Source organism: Myotis myotis, unplaced genomic scaffold (assembly GCF_014108235.1).
Source record: "Myotis myotis isolate mMyoMyo1 unplaced genomic scaffold, mMyoMyo1.p scaffold_m19_p_17, whole genome shotgun sequence".
Lineage (NCBI taxonomy): Eukaryota > Metazoa > Chordata > Mammalia > Chiroptera > Vespertilionidae > Myotis > Myotis myotis.
Genome location: NW_023416321.1, coordinates 17926146 through 17940309, shown reverse-complemented (window position 1 = coordinate 17940309; position 14164 = coordinate 17926146). Strand labels below are relative to the sequence as shown.

Here is a 14164-nt window from a genome sequence, read left to right as displayed (position 1 = left end):
TCTGCTGGTTCACATACGTAAAGTGAATTATGACTATAACTGAAACAAATTGAATATATAATGACCAGGAGTTCAAATGGATACTTAAAATGAGAAAGCCATGCCCCTACCCCAAAAGTCCTTAACACATGAATCCTCACTGAAGGGTAACTAGATACCAGCTCCCGGCTCTGAAAATATTCTTGCCAAAAATAGTTGAAAATGAATTTAATCAAGCCTTCAGAAACAAATTAAACAACACCAAGAGGACGGAAACAGACAAAACCTGGATGTGGGACATTCCATAGAATACACTAGGATTCTTCACCAAGTCAACAACATGTGAAAGAAAAGAGTCAGGGAAAGGGGGGAGTGCTTTACATTAAGAGTCTCAGGAGATATAAAACCAAGTATCATGTCACATAGGGAACTTATATGAAGTTATTTCAACACAAATGTAAAACAAAACAAAAACATTTTTAAGTAAGGAAATTTAAACTTGATACTAAGGAAATGTCAATTTTATTAAAATGATAATGGTAATGTAATTATGTAAGACAATGTTCATATTCTTTAGAAATGTACGTAGGGTTGGTATAATATGTTTGAGATTTGCTTTAAAATATTGCAACCCAAATTCACATCCACAGGAAAGAGAATAAACAAACGGTATAGTTATACGGAGGACTAGTATAATACATTTAATATGAAAGAATTCCAGCAACATACAACATTATACTAGTAATATAATATAAAGTGAAAAAATTAAGTTCCAAAACTTAACACAATACACTCAATAAGATATACTTAACACAATACACTTGCTATAAAGTTTAAAACAACAAAAACAGAAATATGTAGTTTTTAGCAAAACATATAGATCAATTAAATGAGGCAAGAGTATGTGGCTTATATATCACTTTGACATCAGGTATCAACAGTCCTAACTCTATCCGGTTTCCCTTGTAAGAAGGAAAGAAGATAGTGAACACTTCAGGTAGTGGAGAGGGAGGCAGAAGATGGAACTGGGGAGATGTTTAGTTAGATGCAGGTTAGTTTCAAAGCAGGACTTTTGCTTTTTTGTTTGGGGTGATAGGTTCCTGTCTCATTATTAAAGATAATTTAAAATCTGAATAAATCAAGAAGAACCATGCAATGATTAGTGATAAAGGCAATTAACTAAGGATTATGATTTACTTAATACTGTAACCCTGGGATCAAAAGGGAAAATTTTTTTTAATTTGAGCCAAAAAACAACAGAGTTGTTTTTTAAAAAAGCAAGGGTGAAGCAAGTATGACTAAATCTTAATAATTTTTAAATCTAAGTGTTAGATAAGTTGGGGGCATCCATTGAACTTTTGTGTATGTTTAAAATTTTTCATAATGAAAAAATTTTATATTAAAGACAGAAAGGGCAAACTTAAAATTTGAGAGCTACAAACCACTAATACAATAAACTAACTCACGTTGGAAAAATACATATAGCTGGAAGAAAAGAAGTAAACCACATCAGTTTCCTCACTAATCATTCCTTTTACAGATCTAGATTTGTAAAGTGTAGCATACCTAATGCATAATTGTCTAAACATAATTTTCTCAAATAATAAAGTAATATATAAGATATACCCTTATTTATGAGTTCAGGGTACATTTTTCCATAGAAATATGTAAGAAAAAGGTTCTGGATCAGCCCACAAAAACCTTTTTTAGCACATAATATACCCAAGTATGTTTTTAACCAAGAAAATAATTCTGAGATTGGAACTTAAGAGATTCTAACTATACATGTTTTAAATACTTTATTAGAAAGTGCTCTCTGCTATTAGGGAGATAATGGCACTTCATAAAATAATAGGCAATCGCCCTGGCCCTGGCCAGTGTGGCTCAGTTGGTTGGAGCAACGTCCTATACAAGGAAAGGTCATAGGTTCAATTATGGGTCAGTGCACATACCTAGGTTGTGAGTTCAATCCCCAATCAGGGTGCATACGGGAGGCAACTAATCAATGTTTCTCTCACATCCATGCTTCTCTCATCTCTCCCCACCTAAAATTAATGAAAATAATAATAATAATCTATTTATATATAAAAGCCTAAGCAACTGTTACGATGGAATGACCAGTCGCTATGATGGGCACTGGCCACCAGGGGGCAGATGCTCAACAGAGGAGCTGCCCCCAACCTGCAGGCCACGATCGCCAATGGGGCCTACCAGCCAACCAACCGGTCCCTCCCCAGGCCAGGCCCTAGGCTAGGATGGGGAATTGGGGGTGGGTGGCAGCAGACACTGGTGGGAAGGGAAAGAGGAGGGGGGAGGCAGGGAACCTGATAGGCCCTGATCACCGGCCAGGTCTAGGGACCCCACTGGATGGCCAAATTTCATGCACCAGGACTCTAGTAATAATAATAATAAAATATAATAATAATGTAATAAGCAATCAATCCCCTACCCAAGTATTTTCATCTAAAAATACCATTAACCACCCAGGCTGGTTTGGCTCAGTGGAAAGAGCATCTGCCTGTGGACTGAAGAATCCCGGGTTCAATTCCTATCAAGGACACATGCCCAGGTTGCAGGCTCGATCTCCAGTGGGGGGCATGCAGGAGGCAGCCAATCAATGGTTCTCATCATTGATGTTTCTACCTCTCTCCCTCTCCCTTCCTCTCTCAAATCAATAAAAAAAATTTATTTGAAGACCTTGATCTTCAAGTTCTGAACATTCTAAGCAAAAAAACTGCAAGGGAAAAAATAACTTTTCCACGTGATAGTAAAAGGGAAACTTTTTAAAAGAAAACAAAAAAAACGGGTAAAATAACCAGAATGTATATGATTAGAAACTAAAACAAAACACATTAAAAATAATAATAAACAAGAGTATTTAACAGCAGAACCTACAAAAGCCATTACTGATCAAATCAATGAGGTAAAATATATGGATAATACATTAGTTGAGCATTCAGTATTAACAGCTTCTTATCCATTGAATTTATCTTACAATATAATTAAAAATTAAAGCCAAGGCCCAGCTGGCATGACTCAGTGTTTGAGTGTCCATCTATGAACCAGGAGATCATGGTTCGATTCCTGATCAGGGCACATGTCCCAGTTGCCAGCTGGATCCCCGTTGTGGGACATGTAGGAGGCAGCCAATCAATGATTTTCTCTCATTGTTGATGTCTCTCTCTCTCCCTCTCCCTTTCTCTCAGAAGTCAATTAAAAACAACAACAAAATTAAAGCCAAGTACTGTATTCCAAGATGTCATTATCCCTAAAAAATTAAAAAATAGGTTAAAGCCCTAGCTGGTTTGGCTCAATGGATGGAGTGTCGGCCTGCGGACTGAAGGGTCTCAGGTTCAATTCCGACCAAGGGCATATGCCTGGTTTGCGGGCTCAATCTCCAGTGGGGGGCGTGCAGGAGGCAGCCAATCAATGATTCTCTCTCTCATCACTGATGTTTCTATCTCTCTCCCTTCCTCTCTAAAATCAATAAAATATATTTTTTAAAAAGAAATAGGTTAAAATCAATAAGCTCTTGTAGTTCAATTTTGTAGATGCTAGTTTCATTATGTTCACGGAAACATTTTTAAAGCAATTATAAATAGTTATGGAAATAAAGTTTTATCTACTACTACTATTTTCCTAATCTCAGGCATTAAATCTAGAGGCATAACTTAAATGAAACAAATGCTGTCTGCATTATATGTTTAAATACAAATTCTCAATAATAGATTTGAGTTTAAGGTGTTAGAAAGACATGTATCACTCTTGTCCCTAATAAATTTAAAACATAATCTGGTGCAAAAAGTTTCCCATCTAAACTCCAGGACAAAAGTGTAAATCTGAATATTGAGCCTTTTGTTAACTACAAAGAAGTTATACTGAACACAAAACGAAATACTTGCTACATGGGGTCATTTTGGGCAATATAACCATGTTCATGAACCAAAGTGAAATGTCTATAATGAAGCCCTAGCTGGTTTGGCTCAGTGGATAGAGCACTGGCCTGTGGACTAAAGGGTCCTGGGTCTGATTCTCATCGAGGGCACATACCTTGCTTGCAGGCTCCCCCCTGGCCCAGGCCCTGGTTGGGGCACATACAAGAGGCAACCAATAGATGTATGTGCTTCTCTCACATCAATGTTTCCCTCTCTCTTTCACTCTCTCTAAAACAGTGATTCTCAACCTTCCTAATGCTGCAACCCTTTAATAAAGTTCTTCATGTTGTGGTGATCCCCAATTTCATTGTTACAAATTGAACATAATTAAAGCATAGTGATTAATCACAAAAACAATATGTAATTATATATGTGTTTTCCGATGGTCTTAGGCGACCCCTGTGAAAGAGTCGTTCGACCCCTAAAGGGGTCGTGACCCACAGGTTGAGAACCGCTGCTCTAAAAGATCAATGGAAAAATATCCTCAGGTGAAGATTAATAACAACAAAACAGGTCTGTAATGCAGATGCAGAAAAAAAGTATCTGGGGCAATGGAAAAAATAGCCTCAGATGGGGATTAACAGAAAAAGAAGAGAGAACAGATAACCAATTTTTGGACTGAAAAAAGTATCACTACAGATCCTATAAACAATAAAGATGGGATGTTTTATGCCAATAAAATTTAAATGAAATGGATAGATTCCTAGAAAAATGTAACTTATTAAATGAAAACTCCTGGACCAGATGGCTTCAACAAACATTTAAAGAATAAATAACACAACCCACAAAATTCTTGCAGACAAGGGAAAATGGGAACTTGTTCCCACTCATTTTATGAAGCCAGTATAATCCTGACACCAAAGCCTGGCACAGACATTATCAGAGAAGGAAAACTAAGCCTATCTCACTCATGAAAGTAGATACAAAAATCCTAAACAAAATATTAATAAATAGGATGCAACACTAAATAAGAATAAAAATACATCACAACCACGTAGTATTTACTTTAGGAGTATGAGACTGGGTTAACACAAAAAAATTCAATGTAGGAACTTCTGAGTCCAGTCAAGGTGGAACAAAGGGACTGGATTTACCCTCACCCGTGAAACCACAAACAAAAAAGAGACCACTTAACAGATCATGAACAAAGGAGCTCTGGCCGGTGTGGCTCAGTTGGTTGGGTACCATTTCATGCACTCCCGTGCACTGAATAGCTGCCAGTTTGAATCCCAGTCAGGGCACATGCTCCCATGGCAGGGGTGTGCAAGCGGCAGCCAATTAACGTTTCTCTCTCATTCCTTCTCCTCTTAAAAAAATAATAAAAAAATCTAAAAAATGAAAATGAACAAAGGAACCTACCAGCACTTCACAAAAGATAACCAAATGAGCTATATGTCCTTATACATATGTACATACATATATATATACACACACACACACACACACACACACACACAAAAGTGCTCAACATCCTCAAACCAGAAGATATCCCTACATTCCTACCAGAATAACTAAAATAAAGGGGGGGAGGAGGGGGGAGATTATGTGAAATTTTTATTAAAAATCTTTCAGAATTTCCATCAATATTAATTATAATCCTTGATTTTTAGCGGAATTAGCAGTGTTTACTTTCTTGTTTATCTAAATTTCCTAATTTGTATTTAAAAAACACACATACTAGTATAGCTCCTATAATAAAAATTCTTTTTCACTTTTAAAAAATGCAAAAAGAAAGGCATAACAACATTCTTGGTGTAATATAACTTATATTCAGTATAACTTAAATTATAAAAAGTTTTAAATAGGAACTATTTATTAACTTACATTTTTATGTCAAATATATCTTGCAAAAATGTTTTATGACAATGTTTTTCTACTATGATTTTATAGTTTGAAATGTTAAAAAAACAACTATACGAGCACATGCAAACATGAAATTAATCAGTTAGCACATACAGAACTGAAATGGTCAAATATTCAACACTGAGCCATTAGTACGTAAGTACTTAAAACCAAAATATCTGCCACTATGGTCTGGTGATAAAACATACAAATAAGTCTATTAGACAAAAACATCTAAATGAACTTTAAAAAGCATGAAGATTATGATGAGTTTCAAGCACTAACTGCAAGAACATTTGTCAAACTCCAAATGTTAGATGACAATTTAGCAATCAGGGATGGCACTTATGTAATGTAAGCAAGCAGCATGAATGAACGAACATATAAAGTTTTAGGTGACATTCAGCTTTAAAGGGAAGGATTCCCCCCATTACAGAGGCATTGATACACTGCCCTCTGTACCTGGCACATCCTGGGGGAGCTCAGATGCCACCTTCTTCTCTGCCATGTTGCTGCTATCATGGGTTTCTGAGAGACACCCCACGGGACTCTTCCCTTCAGAGGGACTAGTCTCTTCTGAAGAAGCATTTGTTGTGTTGTCGCCAAGATTTGCTGACTCAGAGTTACCTTTATCCCCAACTTCTGTTGGCTCTATAGTAAAATGCACAACAAAACTTTAAAGATATCCTTTAAAATTACTTTAGGACATATGGCCGCATTCAATCAACTTTTATTTGATGGCCATTTTGAAGCAATCAGATTCTGGGCTATTTTTGCAGTAGATACTCCAAAAAGTATTTAATACTTAACATGCTAAGAATGTTTAAGTAATTAATATGAAAATGAAGTACAGATTTTATCACATACAAAAGTGCATATTCTGATATTAAAATAATGATTTTTCACCAACAAATCTCAAAGGGACATGGTACCTTATTAGGAAGTAGAAATAGAGATATGAGCATAACATTATAGCAAATAAACCAATATATAAAACTCAGTACAATGATTATATATGTTACAAGAGGGAAGGGTATCCTAATCTCTTTAGAAACACAAAATTAAATAGTTGCTTATATAAAAGTAATTTGTTTTCATTTTGCAAGTAAAACTGGAGATTTCATAAATAACACTCATCAAATATATTTTTTAACAAGTAATTTTTTTTACCCTCAGATTTTCCTTGCTCAGGATCATCATCTGGTGTCTTGCTGTCATTGTCTTTCTCAAGAGACTGGTCTTCAATCTCCTCTCTACTTTTCTCAGTATCTTTGGAGTTATTCTCGGTCTCACTGTTGTCCTTTTCTACTTCTTCTGGGTTTTTAACAATATCAATCTCTCCCTTTTTTGCTCTTATGGATTCCAAAATTTCTTCTAGAATAAAAACAAAAAACTTTGTTTCCATATATACCAAATATAAAAGTACTACAATGTCACTTAAGAGTTTCAATTCAAGTTATTAAAGTTAAATCTTTTAAAAGCATTACAACTATGAAATAAGAATCAAGAGCATCAATAAAATTTTGATGTTTAAAGAACTCAACCAATTTGGTTATCTTCACTTTTAGAAAATTCATGTTAATATAGGTTCTAGTTTTTATTTTATTTTTATTTTAAGAAATTGAAACTTGATTACAGATTACCGTCATATTCTCTGTCATGAGAAAAATTATTAGCTGACATAGACACACGGTTTGGGCAACATGGTACAGTGATCAAAAACCTAGAGGTCCCATGACCTAGTGCAGATCTGACTTGAATTAGCTGTGTGACCCTGGGCAAGCTACTTAACCTTCAGTCCTCCACTATAAAATGAGAAAACAGAGGCCCATTTAGAAACCACATTTCTCCCTGAAGTCCCATAACTATTCTGGAAAAAATAAAAAAATAAAAAATCATTAAACCCCTAAGGGCTCTAATCTTCTTTTTACCTGGGCAGTAGTTGAATAATTTGGGGAATATTGCCGAAACCGGTTTGGCTCAGTGGATAGAGCGTCGGCCTGCGGACTGAAAGGTCCCAGGTTCGATTCCGGTCAAGGGCATGTGCCTGGGTTGTGGGCACATCCCCAGTAGGAGATGTGCAGGAGGCAGCTGATCGATGTTTCTCTCTCATCAATGTTTCTAACTCTCTATCTCTTTCCCTTCCTCTCTGTAAAAAATCAATAAAATATATTAAAAAAAAAAAAATTGGGGGAATATTAGTAATGACCAGGGCAAGATTCAAAACTTCAAAAAATGCAAAGCATCTATAATTTATGTCGGGATGAACAAGGTTCTCTTGGGAAAATGAAATATAGAGAATTCAGGTAAAATATACACATTTGGCCCTGCCCGCATGGCTCAGTGGTTGAGCATCGACCTATGAACCAGAAGGTCACGGTTCAATTCCTCGTCAGGGCACATGCCTGGGTTGCAGGCTCGATCCCCAGTGTGGGGCACATAGGAGGCAGCCGATCAATGATTCTCTCTCATCACTGATGTTTCTCTCTCTCTCCCTTCCTCTCTGAAATCAACAAAAATATATTTTAAAAAATATATAAATACACATTTGAAATTTTTAATACATTTTTCAAATTTTGTAGTGATTTCATTCCAAGAATTTATCGTAGATTTAACAAAAAGTAAAATGAGAAAATTTCTCTCTCACCATTAGCTGCCGCCAGAAAGGATTTATTACTACCCCTAGCCTTATTGGTCAAGTCTTCAGTTATGTCCATGTGCCGGTGAATTTCTTCACGCATTTCTTCCAGAATTTTGCAGAGTTCTGCTTCCCAGTAATCTTTGTCTAGACAGTCAATTAATTCTGCAAGCTGGACCTTTGTACTGTAGTACCAAATTTTCTTTTCATTTTCATTTTCTGTATCTTCTTCTCTGTTTAAAAAAAGGTACAAAAACACTTCCTATGTTAGACATACTGGCACTTATCTGACACCTATTCAATGAAAACTAAAATATGTGCCCTAGCTGGTTTGTCTCAGTAAATAGAATATTGGCCTGCGGATTGAAGGGGCCCAGGTTCGATCGATTCAAGGGTACATGTCTGGGTTGCGGGCTCAATCCCCAGTGGGGGGTCAATTGGCGATTTTCTCTCATCAATGATATTTCCATCTCTCACTCCCTCTCCCTTCTTCTCTGAAATCAACAAAAATATAATTAAAAAAATAAAATTAAAATATGTGACATAAAGTTTGTGTACTAAAGCTCAATAGATTTGCTCACAAGAGATCCCTTGAAGTCTCAATCAAACTCAAGTTTTTCTTATTTTATTTCAGCAAACTCTATTTTTATTTCCAGCCCACAGCAGCTTAGGACAAAAGAATTTATGAGTAGTAGAGGGGAGAGGTATTAGTACAACAGCACAGTAGGATATATCTCAAAGCATGACAGAGAAACAGGATCTCAAAATTCAGATCCTGTGAATACTTGGTGGAGGACAGTCTTCGTTATACTTCAATCGACTTTAAGATTAACACTATAACAATATGATGAGCAGAATTTTAACCAGAAATATTTAAACTCTGCACATGGCAGGTACAAAGCAGATCCACTTTACAATATAATTTAGAAGCATTTCCATCAAAATGATGAAATGGTCTGCTAAATTTTGGTCTTTGAAGGAATCATCCCAATAGAGCAATAATGTCTGATCAATCTTTTCTTAAGGTAAAGCTCAAACTGAAGAGAAGAGGAGCAGCTAGCTACCTTTCCTGTTTAAATCTCTCTCAAGGTCCCATTCACTTATAACAGAGATAGAAACTTCAACAGGGATAGTCACTAACTAAAAACAGGCAAATTAATGTTAGGACCAGACTTAGAAAAACATATATGATGGTATTTCTTCTCTCATTCAAAAGAAATTCAGACTCCTGAATTTGTGAGGTACTTGATGAGAAGGAGTCCAACTTTGCTCTGTACTCAAAGGCAAATTTGTGAAGTTGAAAGAACTGGGCTTTGAGAGATCTGGCTTTAAATGTGCTCAGTCACTTAGGAAATATGTAAACATGGGTAAGAACAACTTCTCTGAGCCTCTGAGGCATTTTTTTTTACTATACAGTACCTGTTTCAAGGCTACTGTAACAATAAAAAATATGATAATAAGGCTTCCATCGTAGTGCCTGGAAACATTATTAGTGATCAATAAATATAAACTATTATTACTATTAAGGTAGTAAATAAAAAAATTTAGCAGAATTTCAGGACTGAATCATTAAGGCATTCTGAAGAAAGGAAGGATATAGTAAATCATGGATAAATAGAGCTATCAAAATTATAAAAACAAAAAATTAATTTTAAATGAGAAATTTTAAAAAGATTAATAAACGGTTCCTTTACGTATCTAGCTTTGATTTTTCAAATCAGCATCTGCTGGCATATGAGGTTAGTATATTTATGTTGGAAACTTTTTACAATTCCTGAAGATCATTTTTTAAATATGCTCTAAATTTCACTCTATAATGGGAATTTCTACTATTTATGACTGAGCAATGACAATGGTCTTATTCCAACTTACAATGTTAAAGATGTCAGAGTTCTCTAATCAAAAATATTAATAAACAGCTTTCAAACAGCAATACCAAATCAAAAATCCAATTAAGTGATAATATCAAATCAGAAAGTACTTAGTGAGCTTTGAGCATAAGTGATATCACTGCCTGATTCTTTATTTTCTAAAATATCAATCTTAAGGATTTGCCCTGTGATAAAGATGGTAAATTCTTTCCATAATTTTTGCTTTTCTCTCTTTATTCAGAAATATCAACACATTTCAGTGGAACCAAAAAAAATTTTACACAAAAATGTTTTGGGGCCCAGTTGGTGAGGCTCAGTGGTTGAGCGTTGATCTTTATACCCAAGGTCTCCTGTCAGGGTACATGCCTGTGTTGCAGGCTCAATCACCAGCAGGGGAGCATGCAGGAGGTAGCCAATCAACTTTGATGTCTCTCTCTCATCGATGTTTCTATCTCTCTCCCTCTTCCTAAAAAATCAATAAAAACATATAAATATGTTTTTGGGGTAGAAAATATAATTTGCTAGCATAAGATATCAATATTGAAATGAAATAGTATGGAGCCCTGACCAGATAGCACAGTTGGTTAGAACATCATCCCCAATATGCCAAGGTTTCAGGTTCCATTCCTAGTCAGGGCATCTATAAGAATCAACCAATAAATGCATAAATAAGTGTAACAACAAGTCAATGTTTCTCTCTCTCTCCCCCTTCCTCTCTCTAAACATCAAACAATAAATTTTAAAAACTTTTAAATGAAATGCTATGAAAATAAGTTTAATTAAATGGAGATTCTGTCCATTTTTTTTCAAGCAACTCAGAGACTATTGAAAGGGTCCCTAACTGCTGACTGGCTTAGTCCATGCTGGCATCTCCAGAATTTCCATTTGAACAAAGAACACTTACTTGTAATTTTAATCTTCATCTTAGCATCGAACTCACTACTTCATATGGTAGTCTGTTTTAAACTGGAATTGCTCTTTTAGAAAGGTTCTCTTTATAATGAGTTGATGAAAACCTAATGTATCCAATTAGTCCTGGTTTCTGCCTGCTAGAAATTAAGTGAAATAAACCTAATACGTCCTCCACACACATAGTCTTTCAAATCTTTTACAACATCTATAATTTTACCTTTTTTTTTTTCCTTTTCAGGCCAAATATGCTTCAATATTTAAATCATTCCTCAAATACCATGTTTTCCAGTCTTCATTACCCTAATATTCTTCCCCTAAATGTAGTTTGTCAATATCCCTCTAAAAATGTGGCACACAAGAACTATTTTTTTATTCTGCTCATCAAGGGTGACACTTAACATTGACAATTTTTTCCTTTTTTAAAAAATATATTTTTATTGATTTCAGAGAGGAAGGGAGAGGGAGAGAGAGAAACATCAATGATGAGAGAGAATCACTGATTGGCTGCCTCTTGCACAGCCCCTACTGAGGATTGAACCTGTTACCTGGGCATGTGCCCTCAGAACAAGGAAACTTGTTTTAATACTTATGTACAGTATGTAAATGTGACTAGGTACATAAATATTAAAACAAGTTTTCTTTGAAAGCATTAGCAGTTATTGTTTTGCTGCTTTATGCTTTTAAAGAATTTGTCCCTCTACATGTAACTTCAAGAAGAAAAAATATTGTCAGTGTTAAGTATCATCTTTGATGAGCAGAATAAAAACAATAGTTCTTGTGTGCCACATTAAGTGACAACAGCAGCTTTTCTATATAAATATACATTGTTTTGTATGTATATTTGATTATGGGGTTAAAATGTGGTTTCTACAGTTCTGCCCCTACAATGTTCTTTGTATAAGCCCAACTAACCTGGCTTCCCTACAGACACCAATCAGCACAAAGAACTCACTGGATGGCAGGAAAGGTTGGCTGGGATGAAAACCTTTGCCAAAAAATTATATTTATAAGCAAACATACATATGTCTACATTGTAAAGTTTATTTGTTTTTTTTTTTTACTCTGGCAAGATAAGAGGTTAATGACTAACATTAAGTTTTAGTTTCCTTTCTAAACAAACCCACAGAAACTAAGAAATTCACGTCCACTTGAAACCTTAGAATGTGACCTTATTTGGAAATAGGGTCTTGAAAGACATTAATTAGCTAAGGATCTCTGGACTTAATGTAAGTCCTAAATCCAATGCCTGGTGTCCTTATAAGCAAAGCTGTGTAGGTTAAAAAGTATAATTTAGTTTATTTGGCAAATTAAAAAATACAGAGTTTTTAAATGCTGTGTTCAAGGTAATTTTCATAATGGAGAATGACAGGAAAGGGTCATTTCCCTAATTTTGCAATTACTATTTTACTGAAAGTCCCAATTTCAGAGCAAATGATTGACAGGATGAAAGCAATAATTAAGAAAACTGGCTCTCCAAATCTCTACATTGTTTACCCAACATCTTGGTTCCTCAGGTAGACTAAAAAGAACCTTTCTTTTATTTTATGCTTCACTAACTTATACCAATAAAAAACTTATTTTTAAATGAATATTAAACAATTAAAAGCAATAATGGAAAAACTATTTTTACAAACTACTAGCAATATAATTAAAACTTGTTCACTGCCCCAGACTTTGTTTTAGACATGCCCCCCCCCCCCCCCATTAGACATGATTCATCATCATTTTCAACTTCTGGGCTTCCAGGGAGTGGATACACCAAATCTCCACATACTGTGATCTGAGCAGTATACTAGTACATATACGGCTTTAAAACTTTCACCAGGAGTACACATACAATCTACCACAAGAGGGCACTTAAACTGAAATTGTTTTAATTTAACTTTAAAAAGATGTAAAATCTTTCAGATTGGCCCAAGTTATTGACAAGTAAGTTAATTATCACTAACAATGACATTTAAAGTTTCGTATTTGACTTTAAAAAGAAAACAGTCAAAATATCAAAGCATAAAAAAAGATACCTATTTGTCCGAAATCTTCATTTAAGTTTTGTGTATTTTATTATGCATTTAGAAAAGCAATTTGAGTAATTATGATTTAACCTTTCAAAGCAAATGCATTTAAATAAACAGTTTCATTGCCAAACATATAACTTATGTTTTAATCTCACTTTAAGAATTTCAATTTAGAAAAATACATTTCATTAATAATGTAGCACAAATCCATGCATAGGTGCTTCAAAGATAACGTCTTAAGTCCTCTGACTCATGTAATTTCAATAGTTTGCACTTATTTACCTACATTCAAAAAAGTTCTCGCCCTAACCGGTTTGGCTCAGTGGATTGAGCGTCGGCCTGCGGAATGAAGGGTCCCAGGTTCAGTTCCAGTCAAGGGCATGTACCTTGGTTTCAGGCACATCCCCAGAGCGGGGTGTGCAGGAGGCAGCTGATCGATGTTTCTCTCTCATCGATGTTTCTAAATCTCTATCCCTCTCCCTTCCTCTCTGTAAAAAATCAATAAAATATATATATTAAAAAAGTTCTCTCCTGCTTGAGTGTTGGCTTTATATACTGATACAGATTTATCAGGAAACAAAATATTTTTGAAATGTCACTTAAGTTGTTTTATATTTTCTAAAAATGCCTTTGTCTCAAAATTTTAAAGATCTCAGAAATACCCAGCCCATGTATTAGCAAAAACTATTATACTATCTCCTCCCCGCCCCTGGCCACCCCCAGTTATAAGCATTGATTTTAATAGCTAAATCAATGTGAGTTGCAGACTTCTCAAGACGATGGCTTGGAAACTATGCTACAGTATAAAATTTGTTATTGAAAATATTTTTATAAACAATTTCTGAAAAATAATTCCAGCCCTGGCAAGGTAACTCAGTTAGAAAAGCATCGTTCTGCTACACCAAGGTTTCAGGTTCAATCCCCAGTCAGGGCACATACTAGCAACAACAAACCAATTTTCTCTTTCTCTCT

The 14164-nt window shown here is 35.1% G+C and overlaps 1 protein-coding gene across 17 annotated transcripts in view; it reads right to left on the bottom strand.

Moving 5' to 3' along the window:
- BPTF (bromodomain PHD finger transcription factor) overlaps nucleotides 1-14164 on the bottom strand; it is a 113505-nt gene that overhangs the window by 77461 nt on the left and 21880 nt on the right. For 14 of the 17 annotated variants that reach the window (XM_036339907.1, XM_036339910.1, XM_036339912.1 and 11 more), the window contains exons 3-5: nucleotides 8404-8627; nucleotides 6927-7130; nucleotides 6219-6407 (exon numbers count right to left, since the gene is read on the bottom strand). In XM_036339907.1, the coding sequence (XP_036195800.1) occupies nucleotides 6219-6407; nucleotides 6927-7130; nucleotides 8404-8627 (617 nt within the window). The remainder of the gene's footprint in view (nucleotides 1-6218; nucleotides 6408-6926; nucleotides 7131-8403; nucleotides 8628-14164) is intronic. The other 3 variants (XM_036339913.1, XM_036339915.1, XM_036339919.1) reach the window with 1 other exon arrangement.